At 43.3% G+C, this 18,163-nt stretch overlaps 1 protein-coding gene and 1 long non-coding RNA gene across 2 annotated transcripts in view; one reads left to right on the top strand and one right to left on the bottom strand.

Annotated features, from left to right (window-relative positions):
• LOC103741697 (zinc finger protein 665) overlaps positions 1–4,192 on the bottom strand; it is an 18,245-nt gene extending 14,053 nt beyond the window's left edge. The window contains exons 1-3 of the mRNA XM_008842616.3: positions 4,059–4,192; positions 2,709–2,862; positions 1,441–1,557 (exon numbers count right to left, since the gene is read on the bottom strand). Of these exons, the coding sequence (XP_008840838.2) occupies positions 1,441–1,455 (15 nt within the window). The 5' untranslated portion in view covers positions 1,456–1,557; positions 2,709–2,862; positions 4,059–4,192. The remainder of the gene's footprint in view (positions 1–1,440; positions 1,558–2,708; positions 2,863–4,058) is intronic.
• A 336-nt stretch (positions 4,193–4,528) lies between these two features.
• Positions 4,529–13,283, top strand: LOC103741681. Its single transcript, XR_607593.3, has 4 exons — positions 4,529–5,058; positions 8,031–8,095; positions 8,469–8,493; positions 11,390–13,283. It is a non-coding gene; the product is annotated as an uncharacterized LOC103741681 (long non-coding RNA).
• Positions 13,284–18,163: the final 4,880 nt, after the last annotated feature.

Raw genomic sequence — 18,163 nt, 5'->3', positions numbered from 1 at the left:
AATATTTAGCAAGAGAATATGAGAACTTTTACCCCCCAAGGAGAGCAAAATAACCATGAATCACGGAAATATCCTCCATTAAATGTAATGATTCATCAGCTTCATTCTGTAAACCACCAGAAGAAAATTATTACTGATAAAAAACAACAATGAGGTCTAAATTAAGGAAATTGGTACAGTGCACTTCAGCCAAGGGAGTGATTACCCTGGAGATAAATGGATAAAGGTGTCAGCAAACAAGGCAGCAAACATCTTCAGGCCTGTGATGGTGGTACAATAAAAACCCAAAGTAAGCCGGGCATGGTAGCACACGCCTTTAATCCCAGCACTCAGGAGGCAGAGGCCAGTGGATCTCTGTGAGTTCAAGGCCAGCCTGGTCTACATAGTGAGTTCCAGGACAGCTGGGGCTACAGGGAGACCCTATCTCAAAAAGACCAAATAAAACCAAAAAATAAACAACAACAAAAAAAAAACACAGAAAAACAAAAAATCCAAAGCAAAGTAATACAATACTTGAATAAAATATAAAAATAACAATTTTCTGTATTGTTCAATCAATATTAATCCCCCTTGTTCAGCGATTTCTTATGTGTTTGAATAATCAGTCTTAGGATCTGAAAAATTCTATCTTCCTTTTTCCTTAAATAATTCAGTTTCTCTAAACAATGCGTTCCATTTTGTTCCAATGTGAATTTTCCCAAGACTTGTCCACAGAAGCTGATAGAGCCTCCAATATAACACCGTCACAGGGTATGCTCTCTTCTCCACAGGAATACAACAACCCAAGTCCATCTTCTGTAGAACTGGGGATTGGTTCGTGTAATTTTCAGCCACCATATAAGAAATATTTTGAGATTGTATGTGATGCATTTATTAAATTAATCTTGAAAGATTAAACATTTGAGGACAGACTAGAGAGATGACTTTGCTTATGAACCTACAGCAATATTGTTAGCATGCACAAGACCTGTTAAAACTGAAGCAGAAAAAAAAAAACAGCAGACAACTATGGAAATGGGCAGCAGTCCCCAGTCTTAACCAAGGAACTACTGGTAGCTGATCACTGCTGGGTGAAGAAGAGATGATCTTCTTAAAGGAAGAGACTCTAGATAGTTTCACTAGACCTCAGTGGATGAACTTGCAATGAGGAATGTCTCAGACACTAACTTGACATGATGGGCCTTAACACAAAACACAGAATGCATGAAATCCAGTGGGGTGAGGGCACTGTGGGAGGATGCCATTGAGATGGTCTGTATGAAATACAAAAGAACTCAACAAAATTGACAAAATAGAGGGAATATATACTATCATAAGAAGAAAACGAAATGTATTTGGAAAGAAGCTCATTATGCATGAAAAGTAAAAGGCTACAAGTTCAGAATGTCAAAGATTTTGAGAAGGAAAGGACATACAGCCCTTGCCCTTGGGAACATTTACCTGAGCACAAGCCATCGCTCTTTCCTTGGTGAGTTTCCTTTGGAGGCAGTTTTACCTATACAAAACCCAACCTTCTTTGGAAAAAATTCTTTTAAGTTCACAGAAAATCCATTGAACCTGCCAATATAACAGGAGGAAGAATCACTTCAGAAAACAAAATTAGGTCAAATTCACTGTCTGCTGTCACAGCAGATACGCAGGATGAAACCACAGTATAAGTTTCTGCTTTCCTGGCATCTAGTCACCTGCCCTGCCAACCAGGTTGATGATTTCTATGGTATTCATAGGAATAGGGCTGCACTGACCTCCTTACCCAGGCAAGGCAGACCAGCAGATTTTTCATCCTATGAAATAGGGAAGTTGAACTCGGCTATCAGCCAGAATGACCTGTGTCGACATCAGCCTCACCTTTTCCTGGGACTGTTAACTGCAATAGCTCTAATGCTTACACGTACCTTGTGGTGGAGGCACAAATACAAGTACTTCTTTAAATACCTGAATTTCAGGGTTAGTTGGTTTTGAATTTTAGAGATTAATTTTCTGAGGAAAACAGCATGTTTTAGGTATTTATGGGGTATCTGGCAACTTTTTATGTTTTTTATATATATAATAATATCCACATGTTACACTTTTACCAAACAGTATGGTAAAAAAGATCCAAACTCATCTTTTCTAACAATTTTAAGATATAAAAGGCATTGTAGGACTATGTTCAACTTGTGGCACACAACTTTCAAAATTAGTTATCTCATAAGAAATAGTATTGCTTCTGTTGATTGCCCATATATCCTCATTCACTGTAACCACTATTATATCTTCAGCCTCTGTCATCTATCATTTATTCACAATTTTTCTTATGGGTGAGATGCAGTGCTTGTGTGCTTCAACTTCCTTTACCTAACATATTGGACAGCAGATCAGTCGTGGTGCCACACATGAGAAGATTCAATACTTTTCTATGATGAACTTGTTCTTTATTTTTCAGAAATGGATTTTATTAAATCTCGTATGTCAATGGATATTTTAGTTGACTCAGTGTTTTGTAATAGTGCTGCAATCATTAGGGAGTGTATATATCTCTAGCCCATATTTAATTCCTTTCTTTTCAGTATATATCCAGGACTGCAATTGCACCATTAGAGAGGAATTCTTGTTCTCATATTTAAGAAGCATCCAAGTACCTGTGCATGATGCTGTTCCAATACTCATGTCCACTGACTATGATTATGTCAAAAGACAGAAAACATCTTCAAGAAAAGTCAACATACCTTCACAATCAACCTCATCAAAAGGCTAGAGATGTATGGAAAGTTCTTTTAAATCGTATAAGCTTTATAACAAGCATTTCCTCCACATCCAACAAGACAAGTGTGTCTACTCACTCCTCTTCTAGTCAACAGAGTGCTGGAAGTCTTTCCACAGCTATAAGAAAATAAAACACACAAAAGTAAAAGGAGTTAAAGTATCTGTTTACAGACGACATGATTCTGCACCTCAGAGACCCTAAAGAGTCCACCTGAAACTCTTAGAGCTGACAAACACTTTCAGCAATGTGTCAGGGGATAGGAGATTAACATATAGAAATCCATAGCCTTTGTGTATACCAATGCAAGCATATGGAAAAAGAAATCAAATAATCAATCCTATTCACGGGAGCTACAAAGAAATATAAAGTACCTAAGAATAAACCTAGGATACAACTGAACTATACGTTGAAAACATTAAGACACCCAGGAAAGAAATTAAAGAATACACCAAACGATGAGATCTTCCACACTCAAAGACTGGAAGAATTAATCTTGTGAAACTAGCCATCCTAAGAAAACCAATGTACAGATTCGATGCAATCCCAATGAAATGCCACTGCGTTCTTCATAAATACACAAAAAGCATCTTAAAAATTAATTTCATAGAAGGAAAAAAAAACACCCAAACCAAATCTGCACAAAAACAGTATGATAGGAGTTAGTAGAATGCCTGAATTTAAGTTCTGTACTTCAGACCTCAGTAATATCCGGCGCGGTGACGCCAGCCTTTAACCCCAAACACTTGGGAGGCAGAGGCTAGCGGATCTCTGTGAGTTCAAGGCCAACCTGGTCTACATAGTGAGTTCCAGTACAGCTGGGGCTACAGGGAGACCCTGTCCCAAAAACGCCAAAAAAATTTTTTTAATAATAAAATAAAATAAATAAAAACAGGATACTTCTGGTATAAAACAGAGATCCACAGGCCGACGGAACAGAATAAAGGACCTAGATACACTTTCAAATACAGACACCTCACTGCCAGCGATGCCAGAAACTTACAAAGGTCAGAGGAAAAGCACCTTTAACACCCGTAGTTGGGAAACGGCGTCCGCAAGGAGTGAATCTCGTCCCCAACGGCTCAGCAGTTCCCGGAGCTCTGCGTGCTCGTGGCCCTCCCCGCGCAGCCTCTTCCCAACAGCTGGAAAGACGCAGGAAGGGCCGAGACCACCGCGGGGTGGCGGCCGGGCGGGACCGGACAGGACTGGAGCAGACCGGCCGGGGGTCTGTGAGGCTGCTGAGGGGGTGGTGCCGCTCAGCGCCAGCAGCAGCACCTGGGCAGAGCCCCGTCAGCATCCCCTCCCCCTCACTCACCTGCTCCACGGGGCCACACTGGCCGAGATATGGCGGCCCAGGAGGAAGCGCAGCTCAGCCCGAAAAGGCGCGGACAGCACCCGGCGGGGGCGGCGCGTCTTCCCCAACTCTAGGAGCCACGGGGACCTGAGGGACAAGCTGAAGTGCAGCCTGAGCGGACGCCTGACAGGACCTGTGTCCAGTCCCCTCAGAAGGCGCCAAGTCACCCAGGGCCGGAAGTAGCACTGCCCAGGGGGCTGACAAACTAGTCCTTACCGCGGGGTGGCGGCCGGGCGGGACCGGACAGGACTGGAGCAGCGGGGGGGGGGGTCTGTGAGGCTGCTGAGGGGGTGGGATTAAGTCGTCCTCCAGGGAGAGGGCGGAGCGGCATTGGCGCGAGAGAGACGCCCTGGCCCGGGAGGGGGCGGGACCAGGAAGGAGCTGGGCCAGGACAGGGGAGGGGCCCCCAATGGACTCCTGGGCGGGGACGGTCGACAGCGTAGCCAGCCAGCCTGTGAGGCCTGGAGGACGGCAGGGCCTGTGGGAAATCTTGGCCTGAGGAGACCCTTAGGCAAGACGGGTCGGCGGGCCTGAGGCTGGGTGAGGCTGCTGAGGCCCACGGGATGCCCAGACCGCCCCCTGCCGGTCCGCGGGCCACTGCAGGGCAGTGCTGCACAGGCTGCGTCGCCCTCTGCTGGTAGCACAGGGTTAAAGGTGGAGTCCTGGGGGGCTGATGAGGTTGTAGAGCAGAGATGACGCAGCCGGATTGCTGAGGCCCAGGGAAGGGGGCGGGGACACGACGAGTCCTCTCTGTGGGATCTGAGGTTGGAGAAGGGGAGGAGCGCCACAGAATCCCTGAAATACCACACTAGGCTTCTGCTCTAACCTCATTCTTCCCTCACCACGTCCAGGATGCGCTGACGCCAAACACCTACCAAGTGATGGCATCCAAGGATGACATAAGCCGCAGTTTGTCATCACCGGAGTTTAGTATCCTCCAGGGGAAGCGTGAGCAAATGGGGTAAGAACTAGGGTAGAAGGAAAAGAGCAAAGTGCCTGAGGGAACTGTAGGGAGGATAGCCTCACTCAGCCTGGGTGGAGGAGAGTTCAGGACTTGAACATGAAAGCCAATGAACTCACTTTAGGGCAGCTGAAGTAGCTTCACTGGGAGCTTGGTACCCTGCAAGAAGCCCTGACTTGGGCGTCAGCACCACAGAATCCGAGGGCCTGTAATCCAGCACCTGAAAAGTGCGCATAAGGATCAGAGGTTCACAGTCATCCTCAGCTACATAAGAAGTTTGAGGATAGCCTAGGCTACATGAAACCTTCACACACAAAATCCTCAGGTTTAGTATGAGTACTGAAGGTGACTGGAGTGGACAGAAAAGTACACCTCGGGTTGAAATGGGGGGAAAACATTGAAGAGGCCAGTCAAGGACAGATTTCAAGTTGAGATCAAGGTGCAGGAAAAAAAATATAACTGAGCAAACCCTAAGATAGAAAAATGAAATTAAGCCAGCGTGGTGGCAAATGCTTTTCATCCCAGCCTGGCAGGCAGATCTCTCTGAGTTCAAGGCCATCCTGGTCTGCATAGGGAGGTGTAGGCCAGTTGGGCTACAGGGAGATGCTCTCTGAAAAAGCCAAAAAGAGAAAAGAAAAATGAAGATGTACTAGAGAGGTAGCTGTAAGGATGGAGAGGAGAACTTGGGGTGCAATACAAAAGAAAAATCAATCTGAGGACAACTGAGTCTCACATGTGCAACTACATGAGACAGGGTGTACAAGCCATAGCTAAGTCATTTAAAATAGATAGCTGGAGCAACTTGCCAGTACATCTCCAATAGTCCTCTAGAAGAGTGTGATTGGATGCTACAAGATTAGAGGTTTTGCAGGTAAGGAAAACTGGGTAGGGAGGGTATTAGACAGAACCTTTGAATTTTATTTATATAGGTGAGTTTGTGCAAAATCCCACTGTGCACAGGCGCGTGAAGGCCAGAAGAGGGCCTCAGATCCCTTAGAGATGGAATTTCAGGTGGCTGTGAGCCACACAATCAGGATGCTGGGAACTGAATTCTGCAAGAGCACCTTGGTTTTTAACCACTGAGCCATCCATCCCTCCCACCCCTTCAAATATCTAGATGGACCATGGAGTTGTGTGTTTTCTTGATCTTGTAACAATATCATAAAATAAAATGTATCTCATACAGGAGGAAAAAAAGAAAAGAAACTGTAGGGCATTTACTTCAACATATAAATACAGATGATGATTTTCTGATTAGAACTGCAGTAGAAAAGCAAATAAGACCCCAGAATCAACTAATGGGACAGAAAAAAAAAAAAAAAAACTAAGTGATGAAGGAGACCACCGAGTTGGAGAGAATTTCAGCAGCAGCAATACTTTTCAGAGGAGATTATTGATGAAAGTATTCAAAAAATTCAATCCACAACACCAAGAATACAAGTACCTGTCTACAGAAGTTAAAAGGAGGGTCTCAAAAGCAGAAATAGAAATGTCAAGGTAACAACTTACACAGATTTCATCCTTACCTACAAGGAGAATGCAGATTAAAACTTCGTTATGATTCCATCTCACCCAACCCAGAATGGTACCATCAAGAAAGAATGCAAAAAACAGAAAGTTCTGCTGCAAATGTGGAAAAATGGGAACTATTTTTTTTACAATGTATATTTATATTGAATTTTTGTGGCACTCATATCATACAGGTAATCATATTTAGACCTCCCCTATCTGCACCCTCTCCATAGCCCTCCCACAGGACTTCATGCATTTTCTTATATATTAAAGAGTATGGATTCAAGTTTGTGCATGTGCACCCTGCGTTGTGTACCCAGCTGTCTCCTGGTGAGACTACATCCACTGGGGCCTGTTCAGCCTATCTTGCAACAGTCTCTTTCTCCATCAGAGAAGATCAGCTCTTCCTCACCCAGCAGTGATCAACTGCCAATAGATCCTTAGCTAAAGTTGAGGGCTCCTGCCCATTGAAATGGGAACAATACACTGCTGGTGACAGTATACACTAATGCAACCACTTATGAAATCAGTCTGGAGATTGCTATAAAAAAATAGAAATAAAACTACCATGATAACCAGCTACACCACTCCAAGCGTATTCCAAGACTCTGTCCTCAACCAAATGGACACCTGAGTATCTATGTTCATTGCTACTCTGGTCATAACAGCTAGGGAATGGAGTTAACCTAGATGTTCAACAACTGATGAATAAATAATGAACCTGTGGTCCATATACACAATGAATGTTATTAATCAGCCTTCATGTGAAGTGAAATTACAAATTAAGCAGGAAATGGATGGGATCGAAAAAAATGTCCCAAGTAAGTTAACCCAGGCACCAAAGCACAAATGTTTCATGTTTCCTCTCTTATGAGGATCCTAGCTTAAAATCTTCAGTGTGCTGTGTCTAACGTGGAGTACATGTGCAAACCAGGAAACAGGGAGGGGGATATGTGGGAAGGCGTTAGCCTAAGGGAGGTCAGAATGTAGAACATAGATAAAAAGGAAGTAAAGAGGGGAAATATTGTGGATGAAAAGACTTAAGCAAGGAGTGAGGCAGGGGTGAGATAGGATTCACAATAAAGGATGCCCACAGAAACCCTTTGGAAAGTGAGAAATGCCCACCAGTGCAATGGTGCCTTATCTGTTGGCGAGAATAACCAATTGCCCTCTGACTAAAGAATCACTACATGGGAGGTGGGGGTGGTAAAGTCTTGTAATGGAAGGATAGTTTTGAGGCTATCATGCATGAGATTATTTAACTGCTTTATTTCACTCTATGTTTACTGTTGGTGTATAGGAGTGTTACTCATTTATGTGTATTAATTTTATGTCGAGTTACCTTGCTGAATGTGTTTGTAAAGGTCCTTTACAAATAGAATCATAACATCTATACATAGAGATACTGTGACTTCTTCCTTTTCAAGTGTATTTCCTTTCTCTTCTTCTTATTGTTGTAGCCAAAATTTCAACGATTATACTGAACAGGAATGGAGAAAATGGATATCCTTGTCTCATTACTGATGTAAGTGAAAGTACTTTGAGTTTTCTGTATTCCATCTTGTCTGTGGCCTTGCTCTATGCTGCAATAGTATGGTGAGGTATGTCACTTGTATCCCTAGGTTCTCCATGACTTTTACCATGAGCAGATTCTAAGTTGAAAGTATTTTCTGTATCTATTCTGATGATCAAAATGTTTTGAACTTGATTCCATTTCTGTGGTGGATTATATTTGTTGATTTATAAATAATGAAACATCCCTTCATTTTTGTAATGAAAGAGATTTAATCGTGGTGGGTAATATTTTGATGTATTCTTGCATTCCGTTTTCAAGTATTTTATTGAGAATAATTATGTTTATTATGATCAACTGGCATGTCCTTTTCTCTTTTTTTCAGATCTTTGTCTCGTTTTATCATCAAGGTAATACTGGCTTCATAAAAAGAATTTGGAAGTATTCCTTCTTTATATGTCTTTTGGAATGATTTGATACATATCAGTATCAGTTCTTAGGACGGCTGGTAGAATTTTTTGCTGTACACAAGTGGTCCTAGGTTTCTTTTAGTTGGGAGAGTTTATTTACTTCTATCTTACTGGTTATTATGGGTCTATTTCAATGGTATACTTCGTCTTGGTTTTATTTTGGTAGGTTATACATAACATTACCTTTAAGATGTTACAATTTAGTGGAATACAGGTTTTTAAATTATGTTCTTATGATACTCGGAATGTCCTCATTATGTGTTATAATGTTTCCCTTTTTTAACCCCCGATTTTATTAATTTGAGTTCTCTATTTCTTTTGGTTAATTTGGCTAAAGGTTTATCAATGTTAATAATCTTTTCAAAGGACCAATTCTTCCTCTCAATGATTATTTCTATTGATTATTTTTTCCTTCTATTTCATTGATTTTAGCCCTCATTTTCGTTATCATGTCCCATCTAGTCTTTCTGGGTGCTGTTCTTGTTTTCTGAGGCCTTCAGGTGAATCATTCAATGGCTGATATGTGATTTCTCCAGTTTGGGGATGTAAGCACTTAGTACTGTGAACATTCCATTTAGGATTACCATCATTTCATCCCATAGATTTGGGTATGGTGTGTTCTCATTATCATAGTATTCTACATATTTTTAAAAAATATTATACTTTTATTTTATGTGTGTTTTTGTCTGTATGTAAGTGTGCCACCATACCCGGCTTTAAATATCTTTTGTAGTAATGTTATTAATATTATTGCTATTTATAAAGCTAAAACTGAATAGTAAATAAACAGTTTTTAAAAAGGGAAACATAGCCAGGCGTGGTGGTGCACACCTGCAGTCCCAGCGCTGGGGAGGCAGAGGCAGGCGGATCTCTGTGAGTTCAAGGCCAGCCTGGTCTACATAATGAGTTCCAGGACAGCTGGGACTACACGGAGACCCTGCTTCAAAAAGAAAAAACAAAAAAGGGAAACATAAGGAGAAAAAAAATCTTTGATTGACCTAGTCAGGTAGATGAAAGACCTCTACAATGAAAACTCTAATGCTTTCAAGGATTTGAAGAAAATGGAAGATGGAAAGATCTCCATGTACATGGAATGGGATGGAGTATCATGAAAATTGCAATGTCACTGACTTATGTGATCAAATTCCATTCCAGAAATAGTAAAGAACATCTTAACGTTTAAGTGGAAGCACAAATAATACTGAAAGTTTAGATACTAGGAAATAAAAAAAGAAAGGAATGCTCAAGTTATCACAAAATACTACTCCAGTTTCACTGCAGAGTCATAGCACCAAAAGCAATAAAAGGTGGTAGCAAAAATGTAGACATACACCCCAGTGCAACAGTAGATCTACAAACATACCCATGAACTTTGACCGTATAATTTCCTCAAACTGCCAAAAACTTATGGTGCAAAACAGAAACCTTCTCCAGTCAATGACACTGCAATCTATATATCCACATACAGAAGAATGAAACTAAGACTGATTCTCTTCTACTGTAAAAGAGCCAGTTGAAATGAGATGTAGTCCTTAATGAATGACCAGACAGAGTGGAACAGTTCCTGTAGGTTTCAGTTTCCCAGAAACTCTAAACTCTTAGTTATGTTTCTGTTTCCTGGAACCGTGAGTCACCGTTTACTGGAAACTGGCTGTTAAGCAACTTAAGCAACATCTGACTTGCAAGATAGTGGTCAGAGTCCCTGAAATATATTGCCCCTAGAAATAGCTAGCCAAAGACATACAAACCTGTGGTCTGTTCACGGGAATAAGCCAATATGATTAAAGATCATGGTTTTTGTGGGTTTTCCCTATAAAAATGCTTGTTAACTGCAACTCGGGGCTGGACTCTGCAACTGGCATCAGGCTCGCTGTGCTAGCTAGCTGCAATAATTCGATTTTCTGCCCTAGTAAAATTCATCCAAATTAATCCGTGTCTGTCTCCATTTATTCCCAACTCCTGGACCCAACAGACAAAAGTGAAGAAAGAGAATAGTGATAATAGGGAACTCCAAAATCCATCCTTTTTTGAGGGATAAATAAATGCAAAATATTATCAAGGGAAGAAAAATGCAAAGAGAACAAAAAACCCATTTATATCTAGCAGGTCTTCAAATAATCATCCATATAACAATAGAAAGATTCACAGTCTTCTCAAACTTCCAGGAACACTGTCCAGTGTGTTAAACATCAGCAAAGATCAATATTTGAAAACTCTCTTCTTGACAAAAAGGGAATGCACATGTGCACAGCAGACAGAAAAACAAAAACCCACACACGACATGTAAAAACTGACATGTTAGCATATTCTAATTCAAACACGGGAAGGAAATTGGGAGTTCTGTGTTCTGTAAAGATTCTAAGCAACTGGTATCAAAATCCTCCTGTCATCTTATTGGCACAAATAGAAGTAATTTTAAGATAAAAAGTTTTTTTACAACTCCATAATTTATTTTAAAATCATCAAATTGTACAGTTCTAATGGATTAGTTTTGTAGGCTATAAATTATCCTGCACAAAAACTTGTGGAATCTGGTATGTGTACTTGTGCACAGGATATTGCAAATGCTTTGAGATGTTTCACTTCACTCTGCCAGACTTTCTGTGCAATGGGTGCCTGAAATGAGTCTATGAATAGGAACCAGCAGCTAAAATCAAGTAATTGCAGACAAATTAGTGCAGTACTATTTCAGTTTGTTCTAAATCATGGTAAATACAATAAAAAAAATACCTAATTATTTTGGTCACTGCTTTAAAGCACTCATAAGAACGTACTGCAACCTATAAAATACTACTTCCTCACATTTCACCTTCCTTACTGTTTTCTGTTTTCACAGCATTCAAAGCAGTAACAAACTCTGCATTGGGTGGACAGTGTTTATAAGTAATGTCATAGGAGGAGGTGGCTAGGAGGATGCTGAAGTTGGCTTCTGCTGCAGCATTCATCTGCAACCTAGTGGAGGAAGAATGGGCCATGATCTCACACACGTGGTTGTGAGGAGGGAGAAAAATATGCTTTACTGTACCCCACTGCTTATGTCAACCCTACCTTATAGGAGGCAGGAAAGCTTGGAAAACCCAGAGCAATGCAGGGCCAAAAGGTTGGCCAGGACAGTGATGAGCAATGTCAAGCCTGGTGCTCCTGCAGTCTCTAGGTTGGGTTCCAGACCCCACCGACTGCAGGGAATAGGGCGCTGGGCAGAACTTGACCTGCATAAACACTGGGACAGGACAGCAGGAAGATTTGAGACCTTAGAACTTGCTGAACTTGCTCCCCTGAGGCCTGTGGATGCTGCCACTCTCTAAGATATTCTTATTAACAATCCTCTTGGGTTGCAAGTGGTGATCCAGATCTTTAATTCCAGCACTCAGGAGGCAGAGGCAGGTGGATGTCTGTGAGATCCAGTCCAGCCTGGTCTACAAGGTGAGTTCCACATCAGCTGGGGCTACAAGGAGACCAATTTTTTAAAAAATTCCGTTGGGTTGTGGTGGCACATACCTTTAATGCCAGCCCTTGGGAGGCAGAGAATGAGGAGCTCTGTGAGATCAAGGCAAGCCTGGTCTACATAGTGATGAAACTGTGACAGTCACCCTGTAGAGACCTGAAAAGAAGCTGGAAAATCCTTTCCTTCACCATGCAAATGAGTAACACTGAAAACATTCTTCACCCTTTCCCTGTGATCTCCAAGATTAGCAGTTGAATACCTGGAGCTTTACTAACAACTTTGATTTTCAAGGTGACCAGCCAGGAATTCTGTGGTTGCCTCAGGAAATGGATCATGAAGTCTGCCAAGCCAGGAGCTCAATGTATCCTGCACCATACTGTTCTCAGCACTAGAGAACAGTCTTCCAATTTGTGAACTCAAAAATCTCTTGTCTTCCAGAAATCAATGTTAGAGGTGCTTTCAGGTAAAGCATAAAAAAAATTCCTTAAAAAAATGCACAGGAAGGGAATATGCAGAAATTTTAGGATACAATGGAAAAGTCAAATCCAGGAACTATGGCTATAGGAGAAAGAAGGCCAGGACAATGGCACAGATAAGGTTTTGAATAAAATGATGGAAGAAAATTTCAAAAACCTAGAGAAAAACGTTCTCATCTAAATACAAGAAGCCAACAGAACACCAAAGAGGCAGAACCAGAAAAGAAGCTTTCCATGACATATTATAAACACCAAAAACAGAGACTAAATGAAGGTACAGAAAGCTACAAGGTGAGAAAGGCGGGGTTGCATATAAAGGAAGACCCCTTAGATTGCATCAGATTATTCAGCAGAAACTTTTAAAGAGGAAGTAGTGCACCACTGCCAATTTCGACTGTTTAACTCCACAAAACTTTCTAGTACAATTGAAGAAGAAAAACAGTTTCCATAATACAGACTTAAAGAATACATGACCACTAATCCAGCTCCACAGAGAACACTAGAAGATGGCTAGAAACATAAGAAAAGGGATAAACACATCCAGATGGCACAGGGAAAAACTTAATTTCATAAAGTGTTTTAAAAAAAAAAAAGGCCTAAGAAAACAACATGAAATCAGTAAGAGGAATTAAGACAAATTTTAAATAACAGAATATTAATGGTCACAATTCCCCTAATCAAAAGACACAGAGTATTAGGGTTTCAAACAGCAGCAGCTCCCCCTGCTCCCCAAGAGGGTCCTATGGACTTTGGATTTTTGAAGCCTGAAAAAGGTAACTGAGCTGATAAGCACCTTGGCCTTTGAAGTCAAGGGAAGCAGACTCTTCTAAGAAGCAGCCTGCCTTTCCTCTGATCTTCAAAGACAAGATAAGCAGATTCTGCCTGTTAGTCAGAGATTTTAGGAGCCGTTTAGCACAGCAGCTTTTCCCTTATCTTAAGAGGACAAAAATGTAAACACTTCTTTACCCATATCCTGGCTGGCATATGGAACAGAGCCAGGTTTACAAGCGCTGCTTTTCCTGCTTCCCCCGGCTTGATTTTTCCCCAAACTCCCCCACCTTCTGTATCCTGAAGCCCCTGTATATAAGCCCCAGCTCACAATCCATGGGCTGACATTTTCCCTTCCCTGAGGGGAACATGTCTCGTGCGAAATAAAGTTCTATCCTGCTGAGAGTTTTATCTATGTCTCGGTGCCTCATCCTCCATTTGCTCATTCTCCACAAATTTTTACCTACCAAATGGTGCTGAAACCCGGCTCTTACTTCGAGGGACCTCGCACGGAAAACATTTGGACTTGCTTGTCATTATTGGCCGCTGCAAACACCACTGATTCGGCATTAAGGTACACTTCCCCCCCTTTCCTTTGACTACTCTTTGGCTCACCTCCATTTTTCTTTTCATCTCCTTTCCAATCAAATATGGTTACTCCCGGACCTCACTCAAGGCCACTGGACAGCACTGGTTTCCGCGACTGCTGAATTTCCCGGCACGGTTACTGTGCCTGCCCACGCCCACCTGGGAGTCTGACCTGCATCCCCATCACACTCAAATCCTTTTCCCTATCTCACCTCCCTTCCTCGCTCCTGCCATCTTTTGCCTTTCCCTGACATCTTCCTTTTCTCTCTCTCTCTGTCTCTCTCCCACCTCCCCCTCCGCTTACTGGCTACTCTGAATTTAATCAAGGCCTTTTCCATTCCCGTTTCATCTCGGCCTGCTGGCCCACTACCTCCTTTACTTGTACTTTGGCTCCATCTACTGGCTGGTCGCGCACCATGTTGCAGAACCTCTCCCACTCATTTTACTCACTCGAAAGCATACCGGTATGTGGGAGGTTCCTCCCTGTTTTTGAATACAGGACGCTGTCTTTACTGGCAAGGACATGCACAACACACGCTCATATTTCCCCTCCAAAGTGATTGCAGGACACTGCCCTGGGGCTTCGGGAATTTAACTCAAATCCGCAACAAAAAAAATCAGTATGCTTTTCTTTTGTTGCCTGGTTCTTCTCGTTCTCATTTTTATGTGACATAAGCCAAACCTTTCTTTTCCTGCTTTCTCCTCTCTCTCTCTCTCTCTCTCTCTCTCTCTCTCTCTCTTCCTTGTACGCTACACCTTCCCGCCCTGACTCCTGACTCCACCTCTGTTCCCTCAGAGCAAAAGATCCTCTGTTTCCCTATCTGCCTGCTGAAGTCTTTATCTCCTCTTTGCTCTGCACGAAATCCGTTGCTATGCAAGAGTCTCACGCCTCTTGCTTGTCTTCTTAAATCCTTAAAACAACTAAGACTGTCAGGCACAATCAGGGCGAAACGCCTAAAATTCTTGTGCACCACTTCCTGGCCTAGGTACAAACTAGATAATAAGTGGAACCTTGTGTAACTGGATAACCTAGATAAACAGTATAATTAGATAACTGGAACCTCAGTACAAACTAGATAATAACTAGAACCTTAAACCTCAATATTGTAAAAGATTTGGAAAACTTCTGCCAGCGCAATGGCAAGCAGTCTGAATCACCCTACATCCACAGGTTTCTTGATCTCCGTGCTAATCCCTCCGTGTCGCATGTTCTTCCTACCAGGTCCTCCTGGCTAAGACAGTCTCACCAGATCCTGATCCTCCAGGGGCTTCTGCCCCCTCCCTCCTCCCTACCCCTCCGATTCTGCTTCTGATACTTTCATAGCTGATAACCTGCCCCCTATTAGAACACAGCCTCAAACCCAAGGCTGAGGCACAGCCAAGTCCTCCACCTGCCCTCCCATCACTATACCCTCCCTTGCCTTCCAGCCCAGGGGCCAGCCCAACACCCCTCCCTTCTCCACCTCAAACTCCCTCTCCACAATCTTCCCCCGCCCTTCCTCAGAATTCTGAGTCTGACACTCACTCTCTTGACACCCCTTTATTCAAGAAAATCCAAAATCTGAAACACCTCCTTACCAATTACTCCCTAGTCTCCCCAAGTCTGACTTCTACCTCAAATACCCCATTTACCCCTCCCGTATCTGCTTCTACTTCAATTCCAGACCCTGCCTCAGACACCCCTGCCCCTACATCCTCTCATGGACAGGACACCCCTCCCACCTCTCCCACTTCGGCTTCCTCGCAGGACTCCCCTTCTCCTCTTCTGCCTCCTCCTAATCCCTCTCCCGTGTCAAGCCATACCCGTTAGCACACCCAGTCTCAGCTCCCTTCCCATGGCATCTTTCCCCTCAGGGAGGTGCCAGGCGTGGGCGGGGTTGTCAAAGTCCACGTACCTTTCTCTCTTGGATATCTATCTCAGCTCGAGCACACAATAGGCTCTTTTTCCACTAATCCTACTCAGTTCATACAAAACTTTAAACATATTATTCACAGCGATGATCTAACCTGGCATGATCTCTTTGTGATTTTCCAGTCTACCCTCACCCCTGATGAGAGACATAGGGTCAGGACAGCAGCACAGGAATATGGTAATATGTGGGCGTGCGGGGATGTCGGAGCGCCAGCCGCTGGCGTGGCGCCGGTCTCTCGCGCGCCGCTGGATCAGGTCCCACGCCAGCTGTCGCTGCAGTGCGGCGGGTCGCGCACACCGTGTTGCTGTGCGGGTCCCTGGCTCTCCGTGACTACCGGTGCTGGCTCCTCTGGCGGGATGCTATCAGCTGCTGAGCGAGGTTCTGTTCCAAGTTGCCAGACACTCTCTCTAAGTTCGCGATCCATCGGTCACCGGACCACAAGGGGAGGGGCAGGAATGGCAAAAGCAAGATCTTCGCGAGTGAATGTTTACGAAGGGACAGCCCCCTCCGGAGAGACTGAATCACAGGATTCAGTGATACAACTTCAGATAAGTGATACAGCTCAGCTCCAGATCTCAGTGATTTAGCTCCAGCTTTATTGGGGTGAAAACAGGATATTTATAGTGTGGAGACAGTAGCAAAAGCCTTAGTTGATAGGTGCTTTGTAGGATGCCCCATTTACATGTGGTGGTTGGCTTCTATCAGGCTGTCAGACAGTGCCTGATTATCACACAGGAAAAACCTGGCAGTTTCTAAGCCAGAGGGCATGTATCTGTGACGGGCACTTCAAAAGTAAGTCAGGAAGGAGGTCAGAAGGTGCCCTGCTGAGAAGAGTAGTCTCTCCATTTGCACCGAGCCGGCCTGCGGCTATCCAGACATGGGGAGACTGCTTCCCTAAACAGCAGAGGTCCCCAACATCTCCCCCTGTTTGATTTAAAAATGGAGAAGTGCCATCACAAGCCCTAAGGGCCAACTTGTCTGTCTCGGGAGAATTCAAAGTCTGATAATTGACCATGACCTGTTTTGTAGTGATTTTAGGAAATGGCAGTAACTGTCAGCAAAGAAATCTTATAAAACAGTGAGCAAGCATCAAAATAATATACAGTATTACCAGGGGGCCAACAAGGGATTACTAAACCGACCTAATTGTTAGGTGGGTGAAATCTTGAAAATGGATCATTACAAAGTTTTTTTGAGAGTGTTAACATCGGTTTCAACAACATTTGATTCATTTACAAAGAAACAACATTTTTCTTTTTCCCAATACTATACACGTCCCAATACTATGCACATCCCCCCATGTTCAGTAGTTATCAAGTCCAGTGCTCTTCTGTTTTGGAGCACAACCCTGGCAAGAGTTCATTTGTTGTTGGAGAGATTCCAGGCTGTCAGTCGTGGATGCCATTGTCTGGACCAGCTTGTCTCGGAAATCTCCCACCAGGTGTTGGGCTTGTACAATTGTCGCCGTAGCAACGCCTCCAGCACCCAGGGAGAATGCAAGTTCGATCCCTACCAGCAGGGGGAAGAAGATTTTTCTCTGCTGTCAGCTGTGTAGGAGGAGGGCGGCTTCTTGAGTAGGTACACCTGGGATGTAATCATTACTGGTACACAAAAGGTGGACAAAGAGAGATTAACACAGTTTTGGGTTTTTCCGATGCACCATAGGAAAAGAGGAGCGATACATGCTGTAATGGAGAGAGTAGTTAGTGAGGCATTTGTAATGAGTAGGCTTACTCGCTGAAAATGCAAATTGAATAGTTAGCCAGTTCTACTTAGATGAGAGTCAGTGAAATCTTTTTTGGTACTGCTGTCATTAGAAGTCTATTGCTGGATGCACAAAAAAAAGCAGTTAGACATTGGGGTAGGTGGTGAAGGGAAGAAAGTTAGACTTGTTTCAGGACATAGTTGATCTTATCTGGTCCTCTGTTTGTCTTTCCTATAGAATAATATTATGATAAGTTAGCACAGACTTAGCTGCAGGTACAAGCTGTGGAGAGATATGAACGTCAGCTGCGGGGTACCTAGAGAATGCACCTGAGTGGAATTCTGCTATTACTCCAATACTCCAGCGATTGTCCCATGGATCTGATTTTTTTTCTTGAAATATTTCTCTGACATAAAACTTCTAGAACATGGTATTAGGGAGAGTGGGGGCTGGCTGAAGCATTGCTGTTAAGCAGGGTAAAGACAGCCATAAGGATGACAGAGAAAGAAGCTCTGGGGGGGCATCTGCGGCGAGCAGTCTCCACTAGGTCATGGATCTCTTTCCACGTGATCCGGTGTGGCTTTGGGTGTCGTTTCCACCTCTTTCTTTTCTTTGTCTCTGACAGGGTCATGCAAGCCATCTTTTTTTTGGGTTGGGGGGGGTCAGACATTTCTGGCTGGAACCCAGATAGGCTTTGGTTGATCCTGTGGGAAAA

The sequence above is a fragment of the Nannospalax galili genome, unplaced genomic scaffold (assembly GCF_000622305.1).
Source record: "Nannospalax galili isolate Female #2095 unplaced genomic scaffold, S.galili_v1.0 scaffold741, whole genome shotgun sequence".
NCBI lineage: Eukaryota > Metazoa > Chordata > Mammalia > Rodentia > Spalacidae > Nannospalax > Nannospalax galili.
The sequence above is the reverse complement of the archived record's forward strand: the minus strand, read 5'-3'. Positions and strand labels throughout refer to the sequence as shown.